The 16,125-nt window shown below is 30.8% G+C and overlaps 1 protein-coding gene across 1 annotated transcript in view; it reads right to left on the bottom strand.

Moving 5' to 3' along the window:
- Positions 1 to 16,125, bottom strand: part of LOC143058098 (obscurin-like) — a 60,851-nt gene that overhangs the window by 32,452 nt on the left and 12,274 nt on the right. Inside the window, exons 4-5 of the mRNA XM_076231561.1 lie at positions 15,752 to 16,015; positions 7,672 to 7,935 (exon numbers count right to left, since the gene is read on the bottom strand). Coding sequence (XP_076087676.1) covers positions 7,672 to 7,935; positions 15,752 to 16,015 — 528 coding nt within the window. The remainder of the gene's footprint in view (positions 1 to 7,671; positions 7,936 to 15,751; positions 16,016 to 16,125) is intronic.

Raw genomic sequence — 16,125 nt, 5'->3', positions numbered from 1 at the left:
AGCCACCCAACAACGGGTTGTCTGATGCGTCTGAAAATTTAAAGGCAGATAGATCTTGACCTTATGAATAATTTTACCGCATGTCAGATTTGCTCTAAATGCTTTATTATTCTTAAATATAAGCCAAAAAACTGCATTTGACCCTATGTTCTATTTTTGGCCATGGGGGCCATGTTTGTTCATGGATAAAAAAATCGAAAACAATTCATAAACTATATTCCTAAAGAATAATTGATTTAAAATTTAGAAGTTTTAGGCACAGGACTAACAAAGGAGAAGATTTTGAAATGTAAGCAAAAACTAAGAACAAATTGTGTAAAATTATCTTTAAAAGGCAATGACTCCTATGGGGCCGATTGACAACTTTGGTCATATGAAACCTTTTGTAGATCTCATTTTGCTTAACTTTATACTCATAAAAGAATATTTCTTTCTATTAAAATATTCAAGATAATTACAAAACACTGTAAAATTTTCTTAAAATTATCAATTTAGTGGCATTATTTCAACAATGGGTTCTTCAATTCGTCTGAAAATTTAAGGCTAAAAGATCAGACCAATTGAACATTTTACCCTCATTTCAGATTTGCTCTAAACGCATTAGTTTTTGAGATATAAGCCAAAATCTGCATTTAACCCCTATGTTCTATTTTTAACCATGGCGGCCATATTTGTTTATGGATCAAAACTTTGGATATAATTTATAAACTAGATACCCTAAGAAATATTCAGTTAAAGTTTGAAGGTATTTGGCCCATTTGTATTCAGAGGAAAAGATGTTTGAAATAGTTTACGACAACAGAGGAAGATGACGACGGACGACGACGGACCCCGGTTGGATAATAACGGGTGTTTTATGAGTTGATGTGTTTATCTAAGTGCCTGCTACAAGTAATGTGTAGTGATGTCCCTTTGTAAATGGACGTGTGAGTTTTCGAGCAGCGGAAAATTAATTCAAACTCCTTATATTGGATATTTCTGGTGCTAATTTTTTTCAAGATTTTCATATATTGGTTCTTCAAAAGGATTTACCAAAAAAAAATATAATGACCTTTTGCACATTATATGCATTATTTGACTTTGTTTATGTGTCCTGTTGTGCCATCCTGATTTCAACTCACTGAAAAATGTCAGAGGTAAGCAGACAATTATCCATACATTTTTACACCAAAGGTTTCAAAAGGTTTCAAAGGGAAAAACACGATGAAATGTTAACGGAAATAAGTAAACAAATCCATATAAACAATGTTGGATCTATACAAATTACAGAAAAAAAGAATGTTTTGTGTCTCTGAAAGATGTATAGTAAAAAAAAAAGTAAGAAACAAGTCTGTTAACTTTTTTGATGTAGAAAAATCAATGACACACGTTACCATAAAAGACGCTCCATACGAACTTGACGATCGCTATGTAGTTGCACAAATGATTAGATTTGGTCAAATTGTTCCCAAAAGAGGTTACATAAAAGGGACAGATATAGAAAATGGGGCACGGTATGTCGATATCTTGAACTGTGAGCCTGTTCTTCCTCTAAGAACTAGCCTAGGCCGCTTTGAAGTGCGCTTATTTGCTGACAATAACCGTACACCATGCTAACATTGTAAATTGGATCGGTCATTCCTCATATCAATGTAAAGATCGTCAAAGTTATGAATGAGCGAAGGTCCTACATGTATAACTGTGATGCTATTGGTCATTTAGCTAATGCTTGCACGATTGCACGATTGAATTTTGTTACTCTTACTGCAACATAAAAAAGTATCCGAGACAAGACTGTGAGAGTTTCAAGCAAGACCAAGAAAATCAAGAATATGATAAACACGGTCCGGAAATATAGAAGGAAGACAAGAACCTAAAAGTGACGCACACTCATATTCACATTCAGTTTGTGATAATGATACGTTTTCCGAAAGTGGGGAACATGACACTGTTGCTACTGTAAATGTCCTTATTGGCGCATCCAGTTGCACTAGACTCGGTGAAACGGACGACAATTTAATAAATGCTTCAAAATCAGGTGCAAATTTTGAATGTTTTACACAAAGTCTATATCTTGCTTTTCAGAAAACAGACAGTCACAAAGTAGATCGAGTAGCTATTTGTCTCGGGACCAATGACATCGGTAAACATAAGGATGACAGTGAACAAATAAATTTACTTATGACAAAAGCAGAGGCGCAAGTAAAATCCGCCTATCCAGCGTCTCATGTTGGTCTTTGCAGCATCTTATCACGCAAAGGCAAAAGTGCGCAAATAAACAGACCAAACCAATCGGCTACAAATGTAAACAAGTTTATACGAAAGTTATGCGCTCGCGAAGACAAGGTAGATTATATTGATTTGGATAAACTGTTTAATAGAAATGGCACAATCATTAGATCTATGTTTGACAAAGCTGACAACAGCGGGATGCACATAACAATGCATAAACACTGAATGTGCACAAAATATAAATAGAAAACTTACTGATTTCTTCCACTCTTCAAAACCTTGCGTACAGGAGCTACACACACTAATGGACCCTAAACGTAAGAGAAGCGAAGGAACAACAACACCTACCTCTGCGGATAGAATGAGCAAGCGGTCCAATACTGAACCTAAAGCTTAACTCAAAATATGTCAAAATCAAACTTTATTATGTTAATTAAAAAAGAAAAAAATTGAAAGAAAAAAAAATCATGCATTTTTAAAATTTTGTAAAATAAATCATGTGACAAAATTGTAGAAATAGAAAATAAAATTAAGGAATAGTATACTAATCAAACAGTCTCCGCAAAAATTAGATCACGAACTAAATGGGCCGAAGACAGAGAAGTCAACCAAATACTTTTTTAATTTAGAAAAGAAAAACGGGCAGAACAAATTATGGCAACGTGTAAAAACAGAAAACGGTGAGTATAAATGTAACATTGATTCTATCTTAAATGAACAAGTAAAATTTTATACTAAACTTTTTACCACTGAGGCTGGGACAAAACAGCAGGCGAAAAACTTTGTTAGTTTATGATAGATAAGGTAGGTAAGGAAGATAAAGAAATAGTAGATAGAGATATAAATATCTGTGAAGTAGAAAAGGTACTAAAATTACTCAAACAGAACAAATCACCAGGCAAAGATGGTATAATATCAGAATTTTATGTTTTATACTGGGATATAATATACTACAAGAAATGTTTAATGATACTATATTGAGTTACTCTCAACATGAGGGGTTCTTAACCTTGCTACATAAAGGAGGAGAATGGGAAAATATAAATAATTGGAGACCACTTACTTTACTTTATAAATTGTGATCTGCGTGTATTATAAATTGTGATTATAAAATTATTGCAAAGATTCTTTCTGAAAAACTAAGATAATATTGTCTAAAATTATTCACACCGATTAGAAGGGATTTGTTAAAGGTAGAAATATTAGCGAGGCTAACTGAATGATTCAGGCCATTATAGAATATATTGACAACGAAGATGAAGAAGGAATTATATTATTTTTGGATCAACAAAAATCGTTTGATAGGGTTGAATGGGAATGGATAGATTTTGTATTGGAGAAATTTGAATTTAGCGGGAGATTTAGAGCATGGATAAAAATGCTATTATACAATGCTACTACGTGTATTAAAACCAATGGGTTTGTATCAAGATACTTTTCAATTACTCGTTCCCTTAGGCAAGGGTGTCCAATAGCGCCTGTCTTGTATATCATACAGGCTGAAACCATGGCATTTGCGATTAGGGGTAACATTAAAATAGAAGGATTAAAATTATCAGGAGATGGAGGGAACTTTATAGAAACCAAATTATGTATGTTTGCAGATGACACCCAAGTATTTAATAAAAATTAAAAATCTGTAGAAAATACTTTCAAAAGTTTGTCTTTATACGAAAAAGCTTTGGGTTCTAGAATAAACTACATGTATGACAAAACAAAAGGCTTACTAATAGGGGCTTCTAAAAGAAAACGACTTAAATTTGATAAAATCAAATGGATCACAGGCAATGTTAAAACATTAGAGGTGTGTCGTGGTTATGAAATAAATGACGATGACATTTGAGAGAAATTAAAGATAAAGTTAAAAATTGTATACACGTATGGATTTTTACATTTAAAGGTAAAACACTTATAGTAAATAATATGATACTTTCTCTCTGTTCTTACGAGATCAAAATACGAGGAATTCCAGGTAAGTATACTGAAGAGCTAAATGATATAACTTGAAACTTTATATGGGACGGAAAAGTGAATTAGGTAGATAGAAATGTCTGCTGTGTGACTGAAACAAAAGGGGGATGGGAATGGTAAGTATGGATACGTTTATAAAAAGTAAACAAACAAAACTTGTATATCGTTTAATTCAGGATCCATTTGAAAGCTGGAATGCGATCGGTAAGTATGGGCTGCGGAAATTTGATGAAAAATATAATGATGCATTTTTTGTATGTAAATGTTCAAGTTTAAATGGTTAAGATATGAACCAACTACCACAAATGTATCAGAATAGTATAAATACGATGTCAGGATTCATTCAAAATGTTGGTACCTTCAAATAAAAGTGATATTTTAAATACGAGGATATTTGGAACCTATTCTATTCGTTTCAAAAATAAACTATTGTTCTACATGTTCTACTCTTCTTTTTTAAAAAGCGATACCACAACAAGGACATTTGAAATTCAGAAACTACAGATTTTATTTATAGGAGGCTGATTGATAGGAGAAATTGTATTTCCGAATTTTCAAAAACTAAACAGGCAATTCCTAAACATTTCGCGCAAATTTTGAAATCTTGCGAAAACCAGAATTTGCATCATGAAAATTAATTAAAGATATCAAATGACCTTGAGATCATTAACTTAAACAACCAAACAATCAAACCATTAAAGTTAAAACTCAAATATATCCGTACGGTTTTAAATAAAGATGTATTTCCAAAATGTCAAATTAAGTGGGAGGAAATATTTGGAGCAAACATACCTTGGGAATATATATGGTCGGGATTCGAACATTTGAAAATTGAAAATAAAGTAAAAGAATTTCAATGGAGATCCATGCACAATATTTTATATACTGAAGAAAGCAACACTTATTTTTCAGTTGTAATACATCCCAGTTAATTTTAAAAAATCTCCAAGAAATACTTATCGAATCAAACATAGGAATAAATAATCCTGTTGTTTAAAAGGACATTATATTAGGTAAAAACACAAGAGAATTAATATGATATCTTTTTAAACATAATTATCATATATTTTAAATGGACACTATGGAAAATTAGGAATTCAATAAAATTTGACAAAACGCGTAAAGCACCGCAAGATATTTATAAAAACTGGAAACAAAACTTGAAAAATAATCTCAAATTTGTTCTTCGTTTGAAAGGCGTTGACATCAATGATAAGACAAAATTAAAGTCGGTTATAATGAAAATTTAGACAATAAATATAGTATAAGCGTGGGTCAAAGTACATGTTTTATGGTTTATCGTATAAGAATATGGATTTTATATATTTATACAAACATAAAAAAAACACGATACAAATGTATTAGCCTATCATATTTATTATAGTAAATGCACATCTTTTGTGTGGGTATCTTATTATTTACTTACTATTTTGAAATTAAAGTATAGAACTGTTAGATGCTTCTAACATTATATGGATATATGTTTTACACTAATTGTAAATCCAAGGTAAAAAATGGACTACATTTTTATTGCCTTCTATTTCCCCTAGATATATGGTTCATTTTGTAAACAGGTATCCTTAGTCTGTTCCTGGACGATTAAGGTAATTATATACAGGAAAACATTAGGAATAAAACGATTATATGTCTTAAAAAACCAACAGTGAATGTGTTTTGTGGTAAAACAATTTTGATATGTGTGTTTATTTTGCATTTTTTTAAGCCTGTTTAAGACCAAAACACATATAGAAATTATGAATATTTTGAATTATACACTAGTAAGACTTGAAAGAATGTATTTTAATGAATTATACAAAATGTTTTTTTGAACTTATTAAAACAAAATAAAATGTATTTTCCTAATTAAAAAAGTGCCTGCTACAAAGATCGGAAAGATGAGAGGTATAAATCCTACATTCAGTCATCAGTATCAATAATTAATATGTTTATTATGTGGAAAAAAAGTTTATTAGAAATGAATAAGGCCTGAATAAAAATAATTCATATAGTCATTCCGTCCTATACAAGAGTTTAGTGCCTATCATACATATATTTTTGTCATTTATAAATAAGCACTACATGCACTATTTAATTAAAAATAAAATTGGAAATAGAATTATGTGTATATGTATTGATGGTTATTTTCAGCATGTAAGTATTATTTGTTTTTGCCTAGCTTTTTCAAACATTTAAGGAATTTTATGAAACTAAAACTCAAGTTTCTTCACGATAAAGTTAAAGATATTAAGAATTTTAAACTTTCCTCATTTCTCACATGTTATACAGAAAAACGAATTTCATTTTTGTGTGTGTTAACATTTAGATCTATGATCCACGGTTAAATTAATAATCTGTTTCAAATTGTCATTGAATTTCACGAAACTTGTATTGAGCTTCTCAATATAGTTTTAGATCAAAAATAGAAACCATGATAAATTAATATACACTTATCCATATTTTTGTACTCACTGTTGACATGTAGGCACAGACTGTGATAAAAGATTTTAAAATTTGAATAACTATGTCAAAACTTCACGAAATGTTACGGAACTTGGACAGAAGCTTCTTTAAAGTGATAGTTTCCTCAGCAAATATTGCTTTAATTTACTCACAATGAATAATTTATTGACGAACATCTCATATTGACTTTATTATTGAATATTACTCTTTTTCATTGACAGAATCACTCTCAAGAAAGACAAAGGATTGTGCGTTACCCTTAACATTTGTATGGTCCCGCAGCGGCAGATGATGAATTTAGTGTTAGCTTTGTACATGTATGTCCATACGTCCCAAAAGTGTCTTTTTTCGAACTTTGTTATTTTATTTTGCCTCAACAAAATGTTATGAATTTTATATATAATGCTTATTACCATAAAACACAGACTAGGTTTTAGTGGCATTAATTTAAAGACCCTCGAGTTTTGCCTCTTAATGTTATATACAAACATGGGCATCATATGTGTCCCATTGACACATTCTCCATTTTTTTTAATTTCTGAAAGATCGAAATAAAGGTGAAGATAAAACATAGACTGCCCTCAACCATTAAAGCAATTAAATGCTTAAATGCTCAAAATATTGAAAAGAAAGGACATTTAAATACACTTTTTTCTTATTTTTTGACAAACAATCTTTGTAATTTCGAAAAACTGATATTATAAGGGACCATACAAAAAAAGAATAAATGTATGACATGTCATTAATTTACTATTTGCATATTTCTTACAAAGAAAAGTATAAACTCATACTCTAGTATGATTGTTAGCTTAGTTACATATGGTACATACATACGTCATTTTATTGGAAATCACTATAATAATTTAGAAATAGAAATGATTATCTGTGGAAAATTGAAGGCAGTAAAGAATCTTCGGAATGTTTTCGATGTGCAATGATATTTTCTTTTATTTCGGTAAATCATTTTTTTCTCGTGTGTTTATATTCGTAAACCATTTTAATATATGTAAAATAAAAGATTTGTCTTACCTTCAACTTCCAATTGTATTTCTTTTTTCACACCTTTAATTTCTATGCAATATCTATCGCTGTCAATCGGTCTAGCCTTATATATTGTTAAAGTGTGTTCCTGGTCTTGTTCGTTGATTTTTATTCTATTTGTCTCTTTAACGCGTTTACCATTCCTATACCAATCTGCCGAAATATTCACCTTTTTTACTTTGCAACTGATGGATATATCATTTCCTTCTATTGGTTCTTTCGGGCGAATGGTTAGGCCATTGGAAAAATAATCTGAAATATTACATTGCTGTACTTTAAACTAGCTAAACACATTGACAATTTAGCAAACATTGTTTACCAACTATTGTGTCTCTCCATATACTTAATAAATGTATAATATAAATCAGGAAAAAATGTCTTTCCACTCAAGCTAGAAAGACCTTATTACTAATGAAGTTGATAATATTAAACATAAAACAATTGAACGTTTAATGAGTTAAGCAAAATATAAGTGTTTTGCTCCTCGATAAAGACTTCATTGTGACTTTGAGATGAACAACAGCTATATATATATTTTTCTCTATTGTAAATAAACTCATCATAGATACCAGGACTAAATTTCGTATATACGCCAATAGGCAGAACAATTTTCCCTTTGCTTGATATATATCTTATTTCGTATTTTTTAAGTTGTGTTTATTTTTTAAATAAACTTGTCTATGTGTGCCATATTATATATAATGATTCACTATAATTTTAATAAGACGCACATCATCTATTCTTGTCCCTTATTTCTATCGACATTACATTTTTCACTTCCAAAACTCTATTAATATACAGTAGTTACCTATACACCAGACCATACTGGTTACCAAAAATGCCTCTCACTGAGAAACAGGCAATATATGTCCTCAATTACAGAATTCATTCATTCATTCTTGTATTATTCAACATTATTAATTAATATGTGTTCTTCAAAGATCGTCAGTCCTTCAACTTTCGTTTGAAACCTTGATTATTTAAATATATGGTATATACGTTTAAGGTAGATACATGGTATACCGCCATCTTGGATTGTACAATCACAGTAAAAAATCGGTCAAGTTATTTGCCTAAATCTGCAAATTTGGAGACAGATTTCAATTTAAAGGAAAGACTGTTAAATAATATTAAGAAAACTTGGTAATTTACTGTATAATATAATATATTTTTAAAAATGAGCCTTTTAAGGGAAGATAACTCTTTTAGTAAAACATTTATACTGGACTGATAGGGATTTTTTTTCTTTTTACTTGTAGCAAGAAAACAAGTTCGGTGACACCAATTTTTCTTTTCATTTTCTTTACATATATTACAAAACCTATCTTTTCACAATTTATTTCAAAATTCTATTTAATAGATTTTTTTTTATGCACACAAATGTGTTTTTCCATGAACAATCTAACCAAATTTAGGCAATTTTCAACGACTCATAGCTTAAAAAATAGCACGGTGACCCATACTTTTTATTATATTTGTGAAAAGAGCATAGTAAAATCTTCATTTTGGCTAAGTATAAGAAAATTCTGTCTCAAAAAATATTTATGATCTACCTTAATATATATCTTTGCACAGGAACTTTTTTAAATATGTACTACTAGTTTTCCGTATTTTTTCCCTGTTACCGCGCGGAAATTATTGGTGTCTCAATCTCCAAAGTTTTCAAAGTATCTCCGAATCTTATAGTAGGAAATCCGCTGAAATCTGTCGAAGGTACCATCGCAAACCTGCAGTTAGGTGAGAGTTTTTTTTTTTTTAATGTTTTATGCTTAATTCTTCACTGTGACTATAAGATGAAAAAAAGATTTTGTACGTTTGTGCTGTGCATTAACCGATTTTGTATCATTGATTGTTACCCCATATTATTATTTTTTTAAATAAGACGATTGAATCATTAACCATAAAATTGAGAATATCGTCAGATAAACAAAAGTCGACTGTTCTTAATGACATGAGCGCCTTACTTTAACTAACATAATTTCATAAGCAGTTTTTCCGCTTTTATTTGATGTTAAATTGCATGCTCTTCGTGATTTTATCATAGCGTGGTTTGACTGAAGGAATACAAAAACTCATCCTATCCCACCACTGGGAATATTTTCTTTTAATGTATATTTTCAAATATTGACATGGATTGGACACCGTGTGAACTGAATATATTGTTTTTTGCTGAATAGCTGAATTCCTCACAGTTTTAGGCTATCTTTTTATACAAGCATATTAGATCGCTAAATTTACATATGTTGTTTATTTTTATAAATATTTAATAATAATGTGAATCAAACATATGGACACTTATAATAAATCGTATGCCATGAGTAAGATTGGTTGTAATGCCTGTAAATGTATAAGACAGTCTTTCAACATGTGATTGGAGACAGTGTGGAAGGTATGAGACGAATATATCTAAATAATAAAGAAGTATTTTATATGTTCTAAAATGAACAATTTGATTTTGATAAAACAAGAACAGTAACAATTTCAGGGATGTTGTATGGTTATTGATTGATTGAACTATCATGTATCAATTGCTGTTACTTTCAGCATCAAATTGATGAATTATTATTGTTTGTCTATTGCAATATAAAATGCATTAATAGCTGTAATATACTATGTGCATATGGTTCGATTTCAAAAAACTGTTTGTTGATAAATGACAAGACTTCACAGTAAAATAACACTTTTTTATGGTAACAGTTTAGAAAAGAATCGGGAAACTCACATGTAATAAAAAATATGATATTTATAACATCTAATCTTCAAAAAATATACAGGATGCATTCAACATATGTTTGTAAGCATTTTTACACTGACTTGAAGATTCACCGACGTTATAACAAAAAAGTATAGGGTGATTCTATCTGTGATGTCTTCGTACCGATAAAATTGTACAAAATGAACCAATATCTTCTTACCTCAACATAAGCTGTTGAACCATTACCCGATGGATCGTTTCATTTTACAAAACTATTTCAGTCGTCTTTTAACATGTTTAATCAAATGAATGTTATGATTTCATTGCACATATATATTATAAACAAGAATGTGTCCCAAGTACACAGATGCCCTATCCGCACTATCATTTTCTATGTTCAGTGGACCGTGAAAATCGGGGAAAATCTCTAATTTGGTATTAAAATTAGAAAGATCATATCATAGGGAACATGTGTACTGAGTTTCAAGTTGATTAGACTTCAACTTCATCAAAAACTACCTCGACCAAAAACGTTAATCTGAAGCGGGAAGGACGGACGGACGGACAGATGAACGAACAGACGGACGCACAGACCAGAAAACATAATGCCAATAAATGGGGCATAAAAACACAAACTGTTATTTACATAAACCTAAACATCGCGGCTACCAACGTATATTATACGAGTGTCTATTATGTATATGTAGATTTAATTAAAAAAGGTCTTTGTATCAGTTGTACAGATGTGTATCATATGTTCATTTGTGTATATAAAATGTACAGTAGTTGTCGTTTGTTTATGTAATATATACGTGTTTCTCGTTTCTCGTTTTGTTTATATAGATTAGACCGTTGGTTTTCCCGTTTGAATGGTTTTACACTAGTAATTTTGGGGCCCTTTATAGCTTGTTGTTCGGTGTGAGCTAAGGCTCCGTGTTGAAGGCCGTACTTTAACCTATAATGGTTTACTTTTTAAATTGTTATTTGTATGGAGAGTTGTCTCATTGGCACTCACTGACTGATTCCTGACTTAGGACAGGTGCAAACATTTGCAGCGGGATTAAACGTTTTAATGGATCCAAACCTTCTCCCTTTTTCTGAAACAATAGCATAACATCACAACAAAGAAAAACATACGATAAAATATCAATTGGCAGACTTAACTCAATCAAAAAACGTATGATTAAACAATGAACGAATAAATTTAATCTGCGATATCTGAATACAAATGCACAGTTAATTAAATATTAGAGACAAACATTCATGACCAAAAAGCTAACAAACACATTCAAACACAGGACATGACTGAGAAATATTTAACCATTCAAATAAATAAAATTGAGAAAGGAAATGGTGAATATGTCAAAGCGACAACCACCCGACCATAGAGCAAACAACAGCCGAAGGCAACCAATGGGTCTTCAATGTAGCGAGAATTCCCGCACCCGTAGGTGTCCTTCAGCTGGCCCCTAAAATATGCATAATAGTACAGTGATAATGGACGTCATACTAAACTCCGAATTATACACAAGAAACTAAAATTTAAAATCATACAAGACTAACAAAGGCCAGAGGCTCCTGACTTGGGACAGGCGCAAAATTGCGGCGGGGTTAAACATGTTTATGAGATCTCAACCCTCCCCCTATACCTCTAGCCAATGTAGAAAAGTAAAACAATAATATTACGCACATTAAAATTCAGTTCAAGAGAAGTCCGAGTCTGATGTCAAAAGATGTAACAAAAGAAAATAAATAAAATGACAATAATACATAAATAACAACAGACTACTAGCAGTTAACTGACATGCCAGCTCCAGACCTCAATTAAACTGATTGAAAGATTATGTCTTCATCATATGAATATCAGGTACAATCCCTCCCGTTAGGGGTTTAGTATCATACTATCATAAAATATATGAGAAGAACATAACCCGTGTCATGCCAACAACTGTTTTTTTAGAAATAAATGTGTTTAGTTCCGATGCAAAGACCCTATCAGTGAATCAATGTTAAAGCCAAAATATGCAATCTTTAATGACCTGACAACAGTATCGTAACTATATCCCCTTTTAATAAGTCTATTTAAAGGTTTTGTTAGTTTCTGAGGAGAATACTGACATTTTTGTGCTTTATAAAGAATATTTCCATAAAATTTTGGATGTGAAATACCTGAACGTATAAGATGTCTGCATGTTGAGTTATATTTACGAATTATTTCCTTATACCGGTGATAAAATTTAGTAAATGTTTTGACCAGTTTGTGATATCGAAAACCCTGGTGTAATAATTTTTCAGTAATACATAAATTTCTCTCGCTAAAATCTAATACATTGTTACATACACGAGCGAATCGTACAAGTTGAGATATATAAACACCATAAGATGGTGACAAGGGAACGTCACCATCTAAAAATGGATAATTAACAATAGGAAATGAAAAATCATCTCTTTTATCATAAATTTTTGTATTAAGCTTCCCGTTTATGATATAGATATCAAGATCGAGGAAAGGGCAGTGGTCATTGTTATCATTAGCTTTATTTAAAGTAAGTTCTACAGGATAAATTTCTTTAGTATACATACTGAAGTCGTCATTATTTAGAGCCAATATATCATCCAAATATCTAAAAGTATTGTTAAATTTTTGTATCAAATGTTGTTTTGATGGGTCTTTGCTAATTTTAGTCATAAATTGTAACTCATAGCAATACAAAAACAGGTCCGCAATAAGTGGTGCACAGTTAGTCCCCATTGGAATTCCAATAACTTGACGATATACGGAATCTCCAAAGCGAACAAAAATGTTATCAAGTAAAAATTCAAGTGCATAAATAGTATCAAAGCATGTCCAATTGACATAGTTCTTTTGTTTATTGCTACTAAAAAATGATCTAAAAGAGTTTGAACATATGTACTCGCATTCCGACTTTTTAAATGCCCAGTTAATTAGGGATGTGAATTTTTTCTTAATAAGAATATGAGGCAAAGTGGTATATAGGGTAGAAAAATCAAAACTTTGAACAGATTCAAAATCACCAATATATGCATGCAATTTATCAAGTACTTCCAACGAGTTTTTGACACTCCAAAAGTAATTAATTCCACTATTTTCAAAGGCCTTATTTGAACAATTTATTATCAGGTTTTTTATTGTACCAAGTGTACTAGTAAGTAAAACAGACAATTTAGTAGTTGAACAATGGCTGGAAGATGAAATAAATCTATATTTGTAAGGTTTTTTGTGCAGCTTCGGAAGCCAGTACATAGTTGGGACTTTCATTGTGTTTGGTTCTGCTTGTAAAGAAGTAGCTAAAAGTTTATGTTTGTTACAGATGTCGTTTTCTGAAAATGAAGTCAGTTGGAATGTTCACTTTAGAAAAAAACCGGTTTTTTTATAATCTTGAAGTTTATACAAATGTTGTAAGAATAAGTGAAAAATTGAAGATATTACAAATAATCAAAGCTGGTGTACAGACAAGATCCATATGAATAAAAAATAACAAAAAAGCATTATAAACAGTATCAACAGGTCGAATTTACAAGAAAATACGATTTGAGAGTACTCGCAGTTACTGACAGCTAGTTAAAAGCCAAAACCAATTAATAATAAAAAATCATGCATCAGAGACTAAAATCGACTAAAACACATCACAGGGATTTAGTATTTTAACGTCATTAATAGTCAAAGAAGACATGACTTGTGCAATGCCAAAAATAAATGTAGTAGTATAGTGAAGAGCGACTTCTATAGAAATAAAAGTTAACGTGTCTGTGTCTCTATACATCTCGCCTTAAAAGATAATGAAATTTAGTTATGTTTTAATTTGCTAATGACAATATCAATATTAGTGCCCATGTGAACTATATTCAGAGATCTTATTACAATATTGGTACGATAACCCTTACTTATAAGTTTGTTTAAAGGTTCGATGAGTTTACAAGGATCACATAGTGATTTCCTCGCTTTAAGTACAATATTACCATAAAATTTAGGATGTGAAATACCATTTTTAATAAGCTTTCTACAGGTATAGCCAAATTTACTAATCAAATCTTTGTATCTATGAAAGAATTTAGTAAAAGTTTTAAGTAATTTATGGTATCGAAATCCCTGACACAACAATTTACCAGTGATGCATTGATTACGTTCGTTAAAATCTATGACATCAGAACACACACGGGCAAACCGAACGAGTTGCGATATATAAACACCGTATGATGGAGCCAAAGGCACATCGCCGTCTCAAAAAGGAAAATTAACAATAGGAAATGAAAAATCGTCTCTTTTGTCGTAAATTTTAGTGTGAAGTTTCCCGTGTATGATGAGCATATCCTGCTACACATGATGTACTTTTCGTGTTGCACATGTAAGTATAAACCCCACGATAAGCCGTATCTGTTGTTTACATTGAACATTTCCGTCGTCATATTTGAAACACATATTTATAACGGTGATGAAACTTGTGATGGCGTCTGTAAAATGTTTAACAGGATAATATTTGCTTCATAACTTGGAACTCCAAATTCAGTATCTTCTCTGAAAGCCTCAAAACTCTATCAAGGAAATCATGATAGGAAATATTCAATCAATATGCAACGGCTGCTCAAATGTTGGAAGATAGAAATGAAAAGATTACAATCGGGAAGCTGTTTAAACTGTGAATTTATTCGTAAACTTTACGATTTAAAAAAAAATTAAGAATTTTAACGATAAATTTCTAATTGAATTAACCGATTGTTATTTTGTTTTGATTCTTTTAATACAGTCTGTTTTCATCCTCTCTGTTCATTACACACATATTCTTACAAATTATTTGTTGATTTGATATCTTTGTAAATAGCATACTATCTTCTGGTAGTATACCACTTGATTTAATTATCAAAACGTTAAGGAGATACAGATTAACAAACATAAGGAGTGCAAAATGTCAAAAGGATTTCGAAATATACACAATTTAACACGAGGATTTTATTAATTATATTGATTTATTTCGTGAACATGCCAGTTTTGTCGGTGTGTTCTTAAAATATATCAGTTCTAGTTTTGTCTTAAATTTATTTATTGATATTTTCTTTAATGATTGATTCCGTTTCGTTTGTTTGACAATTTGAGGTCGTTCGTTAAATTGAAGAAATGTCTTTTATGTTCGTTCATTGTTTCTTTTGTCATTTATTTGAAATCTTGTTTTAGCAACACTTAGGCTTATCAGGGAAAAATAAAAACTGCTGTTAATAATTTTTCTGATTTATTTTTAGTACTGCAATTAAATTTTTGTTTCCTTTGGTACTCCCATCACGTTTTGTTTAACAAACGTTGCTTGGGTGGATACCTTCAAAATCTTTCAATATATGTAATGTAAAGATGTGACTTACCCTCAACGTTTAAATGTATTTGCCTTTTTCTGCCTTTAACTTGTATGCAGTAGACACCACTGTCACTCATTTTAGCCTTTTGTATTGTTAAGGTATGTTCTTGTTCTTGTTCTTTATCTTTGTATTCGGTTATATTTGTGATCTGAAAATCATCCTTATACCACTTTGCAGACAAATCTTTTTTTCTTGTTTTGCAACTAATGTGTATATCATCACCTGTTAATGGTTCTTGCGGATAAATTGCTAAGCCAGTAAGAAAATAACCTGAAATATAACAAAGCTTTACCTTGAACAAGCTGTTTACATTGCATTTTCATTTGTCTATACGTTTTTCGAAACTCGATTTTGAGCAATTTACATCCTCATTAATATTG

The sequence above is a fragment of the Mytilus galloprovincialis genome, chromosome 14 (assembly GCF_965363235.1).
Source record: "Mytilus galloprovincialis chromosome 14, xbMytGall1.hap1.1, whole genome shotgun sequence".
NCBI classification, from domain to species: Eukaryota; Metazoa; Mollusca; class Bivalvia; order Mytilida; family Mytilidae; genus Mytilus; species Mytilus galloprovincialis.
The sequence above is the reverse complement of the archived record's forward strand: the minus strand, read 5'-3'. Positions and strand labels throughout refer to the sequence as shown.